Genomic DNA, 13620 nt, shown 5'->3' on the forward strand with positions numbered 1-13620 from the left:
AGAAACTTGTATATATATAACTTCAATAATTATTATTGGTAATCTATGACTTACACTAATCCATGTAAGGAGATAAATATTGTTTTGCATTATGAAATTTTGAAGTTCCTGATATTTTGGTTGGATATAATAAGTTTAACATCTTATATTTAGATACATTATTTTTCTTTTTGAAAAATTAGATATATTCATGTTAAAAGTAAATTCATTTATTCTTCAATTTCATTAATTAATTCTTTGTGAGTATATCTAATAAATATGAATTGTTAAACATGTATATCCAAAAATAATACTCTTATTAGTATTGTTTATAATATAGTAAAGTTGCAACATATATAAGGTTTCTTAAGTTACAAGTAACTTCGACAAATAAAGTTTTGAGGGAGTTGTGATTAAGTATATATGTACACACAAAGGTCAAACATAATTATATTATTGTGATTAAGTTTTGAGGGACAAATAAAGATTTGTTTATTTAATGTGCACATCAAAAACATTAATCAGCCAATCTTATATAACACATATTAAATACAAAATATATATTAAAAATATATAAAATGTTACACATAAATATACATCAATAATTAATTTTTAATATGTATGTAACACTTAATTCAATTCATTTTCGCTAAATTATGATAAAAAGTTATCATAAACTAATGGGCATAAAATGCAAGGAAAAGTCTAGGGGCCAACAATTTTATTGCATTTTGGCCAGCATGTAACCATCAGAGAAAGGTGAGCCATTGGATGAAATCTCACACTAATCTCACACCATCAAATCATCATTGATGGCTAGTTGATGGCTACCAATCACAAATGTTGATGCCCTAGCATTGCTCAAAATGCAAAACATATTCACTTTTTATTTATTACAACACTGATATTTTAATTTCTAAATGAGGCTATCATTCTATCCATTGTAGATGCGCTTTAATATCAGGAAAAGTAGAGTGAATCAATTAGCTTGTACATCATGTATACAGAGACACACACCTTTCAAATGGCAAGTTCACATATGCATGCATCCAACTGATCTATGATGCATGATAATGAATTGATGTGAAAGCAAATATATAGTTACTCCATTTACAATTATGCTGTTGATACCAAAAACACACCTACTAAATTAATTATTTATATAAAATACGTATTAAAATATAAATAACATATATTTATACACAAATATATAATAATTAAATTTTAGGGTGTACACCATTTTTTTTTACAAATATAAATCTACCATCCAATTCAAATGTTCACTTCATATCAGCTAGGTGAACTCTAATAAGAGCTGTATGTCCAAATTAAATCATATGTTGCAAGTCGAAACCTAAGCCTTATTGCTTAGCTAATACATATATAGAGCTTCAAGTAATTAATTAGGAGCTTTTTAGCAGTGATATCATTTTTCTTTCGTTGCAACCTTTTATATATACTTGCTTAATTAGTTATCTAATGTGGGATGGAGTTTTATTTTCCTCTAATTGACATATATATACTAATTGCTGGAGATATAATTGTTTATATGTATCAATTTAAATTTAAAAAAAATAATTTTATAACATATTATTAGAATTTATATTAAAGGTTTAGAGTTTGTTGGTTGTAAAAAAAAAAATAAACATAAGACAAATAATAATATATAAAAAAAATTATGTTAGATAATTAATAATTTTTTTGAACAACATAAATAACGGACCTTAAAAATGACATAATTCAAGTAAAATACATTACACTCCAAATTAATCAGCTAGTGAATTGAATAACTATCCGCACACCTAGTGAATTGAATATCTGATATATCTATTGTTTATATTATTTAATATTTTCATTGTCTACCTATACTTTTTCATAAAAAAAATGTCTCATTCCAAAATTAATGACTTAAAGATAATTGCAAACATATTAAATAACATATCTTATGAAAAGAAATCAATTATAAAAATACATAGCATTGATAGCAAGTTCAAAACAACAAAAGAGATAATTAAAAACAACATATCATCAATGTAAATAAGTATCTAAATATATATTATTTTAAATAAAGAAAATTTTTCATGCGTGCGTCATCTCCATTATCAAGCGTGCATGGTTGCAGCAGCGGCCACCATGAATGCAAGACCAAGTGCAACCACATTTATCTTCACAGCACCGGCAGAGCTCTGTTCAGTGGGATTAACCTGCGACGAAGATGAATCCGAGGATGTTCCTGTGTCATCCTTATCAGCTTTAGGAGCCTTTGCGGAATCAGAAGGTTCTGGAGCCAGAGATGGAGCCTTTGCAGGAGTCTTAGCAACCGCAAAGAAATCCAAAGGAAGAAGCACCTTCCCAACCTTATAGATAGCAAGATGCTTATCAGTGTAAATGATTCCATCAATTGTAGTGTTAACCGCTCCGGTTGAGATGTTAACACTCCCGCCATAGCTTATCACATTGAGTTCCACCTTTCCCGGTTTAGCGCCGGCCAGTGTCCGGACCGGGTTTGTGAGTGTGTCGAAGTTGGAGCTCGAGACGTAGTCGGAGATGACGTGGAACTGCACGAGTTCAAGCTTCTGTCCATCGGAAAGAGAGTTGAGGAAGCCGGGTTTGAGCTGGGAGAAGGCGGCGTCGTCGGGGGCGAGGATGGTGAGGCCGCCGGACTTGGAAGTGATGAGCTGAGAGTTGAGTTGGTTGATCAATTGGGTGATCTTCATGAGTCTGATGAGTGTGTTGAATGACTTTGCTTGCCTCAGAATGGCGATGACATCAACAGTGGGTGTGTCTGGAATGTTCTCACTTGGTGAGTTGCTTGGTAATGAAGGTACCAATGGTTTTGGTGATGCTGCTGGTGTTGTTGTTGGTTTAGGGTTTGGTTGAACTACTGGGGATATAGCTGGTGATAATTGTGCTATAGTGGTTGTGGAAATTAGTAGTGTTATTGTGAAGAACAATAGAGATTGGTTTTTGATCATCATTTTTGGTGAATTGAAGGCTAATCTAATTAGGGTTTGTGTTATTTTGCAATGAAGAGTTGATGAAGAGGTTTATGATGCATGGGGTTTTATATATAGATTGTGGGAGACATGTCAAATTAAAGGAAGGTGTTGTGATGATATATGTGAAGGTTTATTGATATCTTGTTGCTATCTACACCTGGCAAGGATATTAAGGTGTAGCGTCAGCAATCACAATAGATAGATAGAAATGGTGGGTGCCACACACTTCACTCATGATGGATTAGTAAGTTCTTTCTTACTGATTAAAAAGTTGTATACAAGGGTCGTAATTAATTTTACTTAAAATTAATAATAAAAAATTATTAGATAAAAATTTATTCAAATTAATAAAATTATTTTAACTATTTTTACTATATAACTGAATTTTCACCCGCCCAAAATTATCACAAAATTCTTTGTCCACCTCTTAAAAGACAGCTATTCATGAAGCCCCATATAATTGTGGAACTGCTGAGAAAAAAAATTGCTGCAATTTTTTTATTTTGCTATAAGGAACGAATGAATCCAAAATCATTAATATACTATGGAGATTACTAATATAGAAATATCTTTATGCAAACATAATAATTAATATTGAGAAATATTAAAAAATTAATAAAATTTATTATTTTTGACTAATAATTTATAAAATTATTAAATTAAAAGAAATAGATTAATAACTAAAAATATTATAAGAATAATAAATTTTTTGTTGATTGATCTTTGAGCATTTTTCATTTTCATTAATAATTATTTGACGGTTTAAAATGTTTGTTTGATTAAATTATTTAGCATAACTATTTTTAGTGATAAATTTATCTGTTATTATTTCTATCACTAACACTAATATCGATCTGTCGCGAAATTAAAAAATTATATCGCTAAAATCTATCAATAATTTAAAAGAATTTAATAGTGTTAATTTTTTTTTTTAATTAAGAGTTGGTCTCGAATTTGAGACTTTTACGTTATGTTTGTTTCAAAGGAAAATAAGAGGAAAGAAAAAGGATAGAAGAAAAATGAATAGAAAATATTTTTTTTCTTTGTTTGGATGCAAAGAAAATGGAAAGGAAGGAAAAATTTTTTGGTATATAAAATTATAATATTTTAAATATTTATAAAATGCGATAAAATATAAATAAATAAAAATATTTATACTTTATTTTGTTTTAAGGGTATTAATGTAATTTTATACTTTATGATTTTTTTTTTCATTTCACTTTTTTTTTCATCCAAACAAAAAATTTTTCTCTATTTTCTTTCCATTCATTTTCTCTTAATCCAAACAACAAACAAATAACTCTACTTTTCTTTCTATTTTCTTTTCACTCATTTTCTTTTCTTCTATTTTCTTTCCTCTATCCAAACAAAGCCTTAAGTGTGGATAAAAAGACTATACATTACATTATTTATCCGCTGGCACCCTTTAGATGTTTGGTACTTTTAATTTATAGTTGATCAATCAAACTAAATTGAAGCTGTAATTAATTAATGCCATGACATATACTTTTTCATAATAAACTAAACGTATCTAATTAGGAGTGATGTGCCATCGTGAACCCTGAACTTTGATATAATATATCACTCTTCTATTCTCTCACACGAACCATAGATATCAATAGATGCGGCACTTTAATTTGTCTTTCGTTCAAAGGTGAGGAGGATTATTCTCATAACTAACGTAACTACATCTTCCTCCTCTTATTCTTAATTAGGGTACTAGCTAAAAACCTTATTAATTATTAGCTGCCTAGCTTTCCACTATATACTTTTAATTTAGGAAATGACAAAGTAAACTAAATATTAATTATAAAAAAAAAACTAATTTCTAAACTTTCTCTTTGAAAATTATATAGCATTGTAAAATTTTTATCGCCGTATATATATATATATAGTATATCTTAAGGGCACCCTAATAACTCGATTACTACTGCTACTACTAAACCAATCAAATAAAAGATGTAGAGATCCTCTTTTGGAGATAAATCATATATATAGATAAAATAAACTACAAAAAATATACTTGAATTATTTTAGCGCGGATAAAAATACATCTAAATTTTGTTATTGATAAAACATTCTTCAAATAATTTAAAAATATGATAAAAATGTTTAGTCGTAAACAAATACCTATTCCATTAACAGAAAAAATTGACTCACTTATCAATGTCAAACTCTCACTTACCACATAAAAAATTTTGTTTTGACACATCACTGTTTTTTATTAACATATAATATTTCAGTACATCACTATAACTTGTCACATTTTTAAATAATTTGATGATATTTTTGTCGATAATAAAATTTGAGGATATTTTTATCAACAACAAAATAATTTGGCTATATTTTTGGTAGTTTAAAAAAAATGTTAATGCATTTTTTATAGTAAACATTTCTTGCAAGATAATGTAAGCTTGTAAATGTGAGATTGCGACATGTTTTATGCTAAAGGAATATTATTTTGCGTATAAAAATCGTTTTCATCATCGAGTAGTATGGCAGTATATATGGCATGCCTGCCACTATCCGCCACCACCATTTCCCCTTTTTTATGCAAGACATTCCTAAAAAAAATTAATCTATTTATGAATTTGCTCTCAGAAAAAAACGTGTTTCATACATATATACATAGTAATCCAACAAATATCTTTCCAAAATAAATAAATAAATAAATAATCAATTTGTATCTTTAAAAGAGAAGCGTTACTTGTACATAAGTATATAATGATTCCAACTAGAAAATTAATTTTTAGTAGTCACTTCAACTAATATTATTTTAAAAAAATTATCTTTTAATTCATATATTCTCTTCTTCTCACATTTTTCTATTTTTTCTTTCTAACGTCTCTCTTAATATTACCATAATTTCACCTCTAATCGCTACAAGTCATCCAATGTTACCATCTATTGTTATCATAATTGTACGTCTTAAATTCTAAATATTAATATTTATAATTAAATTTTAAATTTTTTAAAACAAAAATAAAAAATAATTCTAACACTAAAAAAAGTAGTTAATATTATTGGATAATATAAAAATTGGTTCCATACATTTTCATGTTAATATATATATGTTGACTCACCTATATGTATAGTAATAATTATTACGTGTATATAAAGAAAGAAATATCAAGAGGCACATCTTAATATAAAGAGAAACCTTCCAAAAATATTTATTGATGTGTATAGTACTATTATATCATATAAAAGTATAAAGATTTTATTACTATATAGTATAATATAAATTATTGTTTGTACGATGGACATGCATGGAGGGAGGGACCATATGTATAAAGAGAATCTCACAGGCTTGTGAGTTCAATTTGGAGTTATTCTAAATTGTTTTGTCCCTTCCAACATGCAAAAAATGCAATGGCCCCCACATCACGAGTCATTTCTATGATTATATACGTCACGTGAATTTCTCAAATTTGCACAGTTGCACCATTCTCTTCTTCCCCCTCTTCCCGAGTCAACTCACTTCTTTTATTTTGTCCACTCTATCATTCATCCATCTATTTCTTCATCATTTACCTGTAAGTCTGTAACATCATTCATGGTAAAATTATTAGATTCTGACATTCTGTTATTGTTGTTCAAAATATCTACGCAATCAACTCTTTTCAACTAGAATTTTAATTTATTCATGTAAGAAAATCAGTAGTAGCTTGTGTAATTTGTGTTCTCGTTGGGATAAATAACTAACTACATGAAGAATTAATGTGAAAACGCAAACATTCTTTAGTCGACTTCACGTGAAGTTCATAGTTGAGAGCTGTTAAATAAAAATTTAGTCAAATCAATCAAATTATCTAATGAATCTCAGTTATCCACTTCACGTGAAGTCGCACCTAAGTTTTTACCTTTCTTTATATATAACAAATGTAGTTTAGATATCAATATTATTATAAGGAAAACTGTTAAATGAATATTAGTACATATACAACTAAAAAATTACTATATGTACACTTAAAGTAAGTTAATAAAATCAATTATTATGTATTCAATATGATTTACTTTGTAGATATATACTTGTAGGTATAAATATTCAATTAGTATCACTCTATGTTGTAAGAGGTGAGTAAATTGATAGTCAAAAATCATTAGATGATTTGACAGATTTAACTTAATTATTATCTAATAGTTTTTTACTATATCAATTTTACAAGAAGATAATTGCATATAAGTTCTACTATTATAAGAATATGATTTAATTATTTGATGCAAATGTGACATATATGAAAAAAGAAGAATAATAATGTGATTGATGATATATATATATATATGATACAAGTTGGAAGTTAAAGTGCTAACAGTAATGTCCACTACTACTACTGTAGTGGGTTTGATGATGCATATCCATGGCTGTGAAGTCAGCTAGGTGTTGCTGTAACATCAATGGCCTAGTGTTGCTCATTGTTGATTCATCTTCTCCAACTCCAAGAAAATCCCTTGTTAAACCCAGTTCATCATCTTCATCTTTATTATCATTCTTTGATGGCCTCCTTGTTGGATTCAATATTAATGGAGGAATACTACTGATGCTACCTTCCAAATTCACCAACTCATCACCTCCTCCAATTTGTGATGCTTTTTGTAACATTATGTGATGATGATGGTAATTACTAGCACCAAAATAGAACATCTCATCTTGTTCTTGCTTTAATCCTGCATGTGGTGGTGGCATCATCATAGCCACGTTGGCATTGTTGTTATTGTTTGTGAGTGATGATGATGATGCTTCTAGATTCTGCTGCCATTGTTGTGATCCAAACATAGAGTTGTTCACTACATCATGATGAGGCATAATGATAGTGTTGCCATTGGTGCATGCACTACTAGTGTTTGATGAAATGCCACTAACATGATTATGATTGTTATTGCTATTGCCCTGGTCTAACCATAGTGGAATCTGAATATTATTGTTCCTCATCATCATCAGCTTCTGATCTGAATAATAACCACCACCACTACCACCACCACCACCAAATTCCGAGTGAAATCCAGCACTTGGAAGAATGTGATGACGAGGGATGATTCTACTTGTTGCTAATTGATGATGGTGATGATGATGATCTCTTCTACCCATCAAGTTGCTCAAAGTTGTTGGAACTGAGTTTATTCTTGCACCTTCTTCAGCCAATGCATCACAAAATGCTCTGTGTGTTATGAAGCTGTCCTTCCTAATCATCATTAATTAGTAATTAACACGTCATTAACAATAATGAACAACCCTAAATACAATCATATTCAACATTCAGCAATCACTTCTCCCAAAAACTTAAGCTGATAAGGGACGTACCGGGAGAAAATGGTGCCGCAGTCGCACTTGTACTCCCGAGTCCCGCAGATCTTGGCATGGGCCTTCCAATCAGAATGAACAGCGTATTTCTTGGAACACTTGTCACACTTCCATTTCTTCTCGCCATGCTTCCTGCTGTAGTGTTTCTTGATACCTGTGAGGTCCCCCAGTGCTCTACAGGGGTCATGGTGCACGCAAGACTTCTCCGGGCACACGTACACCTTCTTCCTCACTTGTTCTTCCTTGTTTCTCTGCTTTAGCTTCCATGGAAGGTTGTGTCCTCTCCTATGCAGCTGCAAGTTCTGGTCCCTCTGGAAACCCTTGTTGCAGATTTCGCATACGAAACGGTTCGTCGCCATCAACGACTTTGGTGACATAGCTATCACTTCTGCATCCGGATCTGAATCAAAACATATGTAACCAACACTCAAATTTGAATTTGCAGTTAACTTCGTATAAAGCTGATATCTGAAGTTGATTGATTACTTGCCTGGTGTTCCAGGAAGATTTCTCCTCTTCTTGGTGGGTTGATTTGAATTAGGTTTTGAGTTATTGCTACTAGGGTTTGAGGTTGGGTCTTGGAGATGAACCAAGGTGCTTGTGATGGTGGTGTTGGGAGGAAGAACAGAAGAAAAGGGTTCTTCAGACATCATCTTTGGAAGGCAAAGAAAAATTGTATCTCCTAAAATGGCAAATTATATTATTAAACCTACCAAATTCTAAAAACCATGTAAATAGTTTTTGAAGTAGATGAAGAAAGAGGAACTACATAAAAGAAAAAATAATATATAAAATAAGAATAGGTATAGGAAAACCAATTTATGGTTGTGTACTATTAGGTTCTGCCGGTGATTGTGCTGTGAAAGATAGATAAATATCTGAAGAAGCATGTGTTGTTATTAGGAATAAAACTTGAGACAGGTGTTGATGAGTTTCATTCCATTGATTTTTCTCATCATTTTGATATTAAAATAATAATGAATAATAAAAAGTATTTATATGTGTATTGGAACTAAGGGAATTGATGGAATTGGATTTTTACATGTGAACTGCCCGGAAAGCACACTAGTCATAGTTTAGAGAATCTTATAAGAAATTATTATCAAGTGTTAATAATTAAATAAAGAAGAAAAGAAAGGGATTGGAATAATAATAATGAATATATAAACATTGAATATTTATTTTATTTTCTCTCCTTATCTAACACGGCTGCTGTGAGAGGTAGTCAGCCATTGAATCAACTATATATGGACCACTCTCTTCCCTACAACTATATATCTCTATTGTTACGGTAGGTAACCGGAGATTAATAATAAGGATGGCGTTTGGCGGCCCAAGTGTATGATGGAGGAGATCTCCGGAAAGGTCCGCAACTCGGGAGGCTCCGTCCGGCTTGTGCTCGCGTGTGAATGGGGGGTGGTACCTGCAAAGACACTCCGATGCCTAAGTTAGTAAAGGCCTAAGCAAGTTTAGAGAGTATTGAAACTTAGAGATACTTGAAGGGTGTTAGTGTATTTATAGTGGTGAACCAATAACCATTGTTGATGTAGTTCCTCTTTTTGAGGAGGATAACCATCCCTTTATCTTAGGGAAGTTGAGATATGGCTCCTGGAAGTGGGTTGAGAGATTTTAGGGGTAGTTACTAATTTGAATATGTATTATCTGCCAGCTAATCTGACTCCCGACTTCCTTTTTAGTGGAGCTTGCGTTGAGTCCGACCTCTCACTCACATGTATATTACAGTTTATATATGTGTACATATTAATTAATACATAGTTTAGTTATGGAAAGTTATAACTTGATATGTTTTTCAAATCTTAGTATGAAAAAAAAAGTTGATATATCTTTTATAAAGTATTCAATCATCGAGTAAAATTATCTTCTATCAACGAGTTATAACTCAAATAGTATAGTTTCTCCACATTTTACCTAAAAGATTATAAATTCGAGTCTTTTATCTTCCATAAAAAAAAAAAATTACCTTCTTAAAAAAATGTAACAAAAATTGTCTGATGAAATAATACATATGTACTAGGAATAATCCGAATGAGAGACCTTTCAACTTATCTAATCAAATTATTTGTAATACAATTTAAGGGGATAAAAAAAAGTAGTAGTAGTGTAAATGTAATGTGGGAAGCAATGATAGGAAATGATAAAATAGAGGGAGAGAAAAAGTGGGTTGGCTTTATGGAAGGAGAAAATAATTGAGAGTTTGAAAAGTAAGAAAAGAGAAAAGTGAGTTAGCTTTACAGGGAGGGATGAGAATAATGATTATGGCATAATTATTATTATGACCCTAATAATCTTATGAAATGATAGAGACAGAGAAGGTGGTGCCGTCCGTGACACCTCACTGGTTAAGGGTAGGACCCATAAGAGTAAGACTGTCAGATAGAGAAAGAGAGAGAATATATCATTTTTTTTCTTTTTTTAATTAATTTATTTAATTTTTTATTATTTACAATATTTTTAATTTGAAATATTAAAATATTATTTGTTAAGAATTTAAATTTATTTAAAATTTATTATTAATTAATAAATTATTATATATATAAAATAAAATTCAAATATTTAATATTTATTTAAATGAACAAATAGATTAATTATTAAATAAGTCTAATTTAATTTAATTTATTTATTTAATTTTGATGATAGAAAGACAAGAAATGAGTGCTACTGCTTTATGTGTCTGTGGCACACAGCAATCTCTTTGTGTGTATGCTTCACGTTTCTCTAGAAATTCGTCCACCTCTCCACTTCATTGCTGTTTCACAAATGGGAATAAATATTTTCAATTCAAAATATCAATAATTATCTTTAAATTATTTGATCAGATTTACTGGCAATTAAAAGTTATTAATTCATCAATGCTATCTCTTTTGTTACATAATATATATAGTTCGCCATCAATGAACATTTTCAGACATTCATCATTGAAAGCCTTACTCAAGGAATTATATCATCTAATTTCTATATATTATCATCAATATGTATATATGGAAGATGTTATTTTCCAACAATAATAATAATAATATAAAATTTATTATTTTTTATTTTTATCACATAAATAATGATCATTAAAAAAAGAAATATAATTAAACGATTATATATAAAATATTTTATATTATTAATGTATTAAAATTAAATTTATAATAATAAAATAATAATTATCATATAAAATACCTTTAAATTATTAAATAATTTAATATATTTACCTAAATTATTTAAGACAATATATATTCACATTTTAATTATTATTTTTTCTGACGCAAATAATTATCTATCTAATAAAATTATGAATTTACTTTTAACTTACGATTAATATAAAACAATTTACGTACATTTAATTACGTACTATATATATCAGCCATTAAAATTAGAGTATAAAATTATTGTTAAAATAAACATAAGTAATAAAGTAGTTATAATTTGAAAGATGCATGAATCATGAATGCATGCATGTATTTGAGTGGTAGCAGAGTGGAGTGCAGAAAATATATATGGTGTCAGTGACACACTGCCCTAATTGGAATTTTGGCAATAATGGCAAAACAAGAAAGAACTAACACTCTTAATGAAACCTTTTTTCACTGAGTTGACTCGGTCCTACAAAAATCACAAATCAGCCCCCGCAAATAGCGTAAGTCTACGTTCACCTTGACTCAATTTTTTTTTTTAGATTTTTTATAGTATCTACTAATTTGATAGGCTATCCACTAACTTATTATAGATTAAAATATTATTAAAAAATTTATAGTTAGTCAATAAATTATTGTATATATAAAATGAATTATTGCTACACTAATCCAATTTTATTTAACTTGACTCAATATATTACCACACATTTACGATAACAAATTGAGAAATATATAATTTTTTAATTATTTTTTTAAAGTGACAAAAAAAATTAGTTGAATGGTTAGTTAAAAGGTTAGAGTTTAATAGTATATATATATTTTTCAAGCGTTTAATATTTTCTTAACAAAAGTATTTAATTTCTTTTTCCGTATAACTTTCATTTTAATGTATTATTGACATCAAATATCCTTTTCTGATCATTAAATTTTGATATACTCTATTACATAGAAGAAAATTGCCTTTTCTATAACCACCTGAAAAGTTATTGAAAAGCAATAATAATCCAAGTGTAACTAGATTTTTTAAGTAAAAAGTAGTTTAATAATAAATATTGTTGAACTTGTTAGTCGAATTATTAGTAGACTAAAACTGCTTTACTACAGTATAATAAATAAATAGGATTATTAGTTATCATATATGAAGCATACCATAAATATAATATACTAACAAATATATATCAAAAAAATATTTAATTTAGTCTTTAAAATTTTACTCAAATTTTAATTTAATCTTTAAAATTTTAATAGTGTCAATTTAGTTTCTAAATTTTTTAATTGATTTATAACAGAAACTATCACAAAGACTAATAATGTAATTAAAATTTAAAAATTTAAAAATTAAATTAAAATAATTAAAATTTTAAAAACTAAATTAAAATTTAAATATAATTTCAAGAACCAAACTAAATATTTTCTCATATATAATTTTTAAAAGGCATGCGTTATATGCTTTGAATTAATTAATTAGTATAGCGACGGCGTTATACGTCGTTCACGACCCAATAATTCAAAAAAATTTACGTGCATGTAGGTCTGATTTGAAAGAAATAATTTTATATGCATCAAATAATGCATGTAGCTGGCTATAATTATTTATAATGAAATCTTTGACCATATTCTATTGTTAAAATCTTCCCAAAGAAATGCATGAGTTTGACACCGCTCTTGATTAGTTAAGAATAAATATAAATATAATAAGACCTCGCGGTACGGTCATGATAATAAAATTAAAAATAAAAAATTAGATAAAAATAAAAAATGATTTTTATTTTATTAAATTTTTATTTTTAAATAAATTAGACAAGAAATGTATACACACTGAAAAATTCAACTATCATTTATGAAGTTGCATTATTTCTCAATTACTTTTCCTCGTAGACGCCGTGGAAGTCAATTCACAATCATTTAGGAATTTTCCTCGTCCAAAGAGAATTGCTTATATATATATATATATGCGCATAAATAATATAGTGCATGTAGCTACTAATTTAAATTTATTTTTTTATTTTTATTAATTCACATTATTTACACCTTGTTTATAAATATTATTGGTTATCTATATTTTTTTTAAATAATATAGTGCATGTAGCTAAACTAATCACTATTAGCTATAGCTTCAATTTAATCCTCTTTATTAGTATGTCTTAGAAGTTAGAACATAAAGTTAGCATTAGGGATATTCTGATTACGAATTAAACTG

At 28.6% G+C, this 13620-nt stretch overlaps 2 protein-coding genes across 2 annotated transcripts; both read right to left on the reverse strand.

Moving 5' to 3' along the window:
• Positions 1 to 1922: 1922 nt before the first annotated feature.
• LOC107476938 (fasciclin-like arabinogalactan protein 11) lies at positions 1923 to 3021 on the reverse strand. Its single transcript, XM_016096887.3, has one exon. The coding sequence runs from the start codon at positions 2955 to 2957 to the stop codon at positions 2082 to 2084; it is 876 nt and encodes a 291-aa protein (XP_015952373.1). The 5' UTR covers positions 2958 to 3021; the 3' UTR covers positions 1923 to 2081.
• A 3206-nt stretch (positions 3022 to 6227) lies between these two features.
• On the reverse strand, positions 6228 to 9230 carry LOC107476936 (zinc finger protein BALDIBIS). Its single transcript, XM_016096886.3, has 4 exons — positions 8771 to 9230; positions 8281 to 8680; positions 7293 to 8161; positions 6228 to 6520 (listed from the first exon to the last, which is right to left on the reverse strand). The coding sequence occupies exons 1-4, from the start codon at positions 8931 to 8933 to the stop codon at positions 6486 to 6488; spliced, it is 1467 nt and encodes a 488-aa protein (XP_015952372.2). The 5' UTR covers positions 8934 to 9230; the 3' UTR covers positions 6228 to 6485.
• Positions 9231 to 13620: the final 4390 nt, after the last annotated feature.

This window comes from Arachis duranensis, chromosome 3 (assembly GCF_000817695.3).
Source record: "Arachis duranensis cultivar V14167 chromosome 3, aradu.V14167.gnm2.J7QH, whole genome shotgun sequence".
NCBI lineage: Eukaryota > Viridiplantae > Streptophyta > Magnoliopsida > Fabales > Fabaceae > Arachis > Arachis duranensis.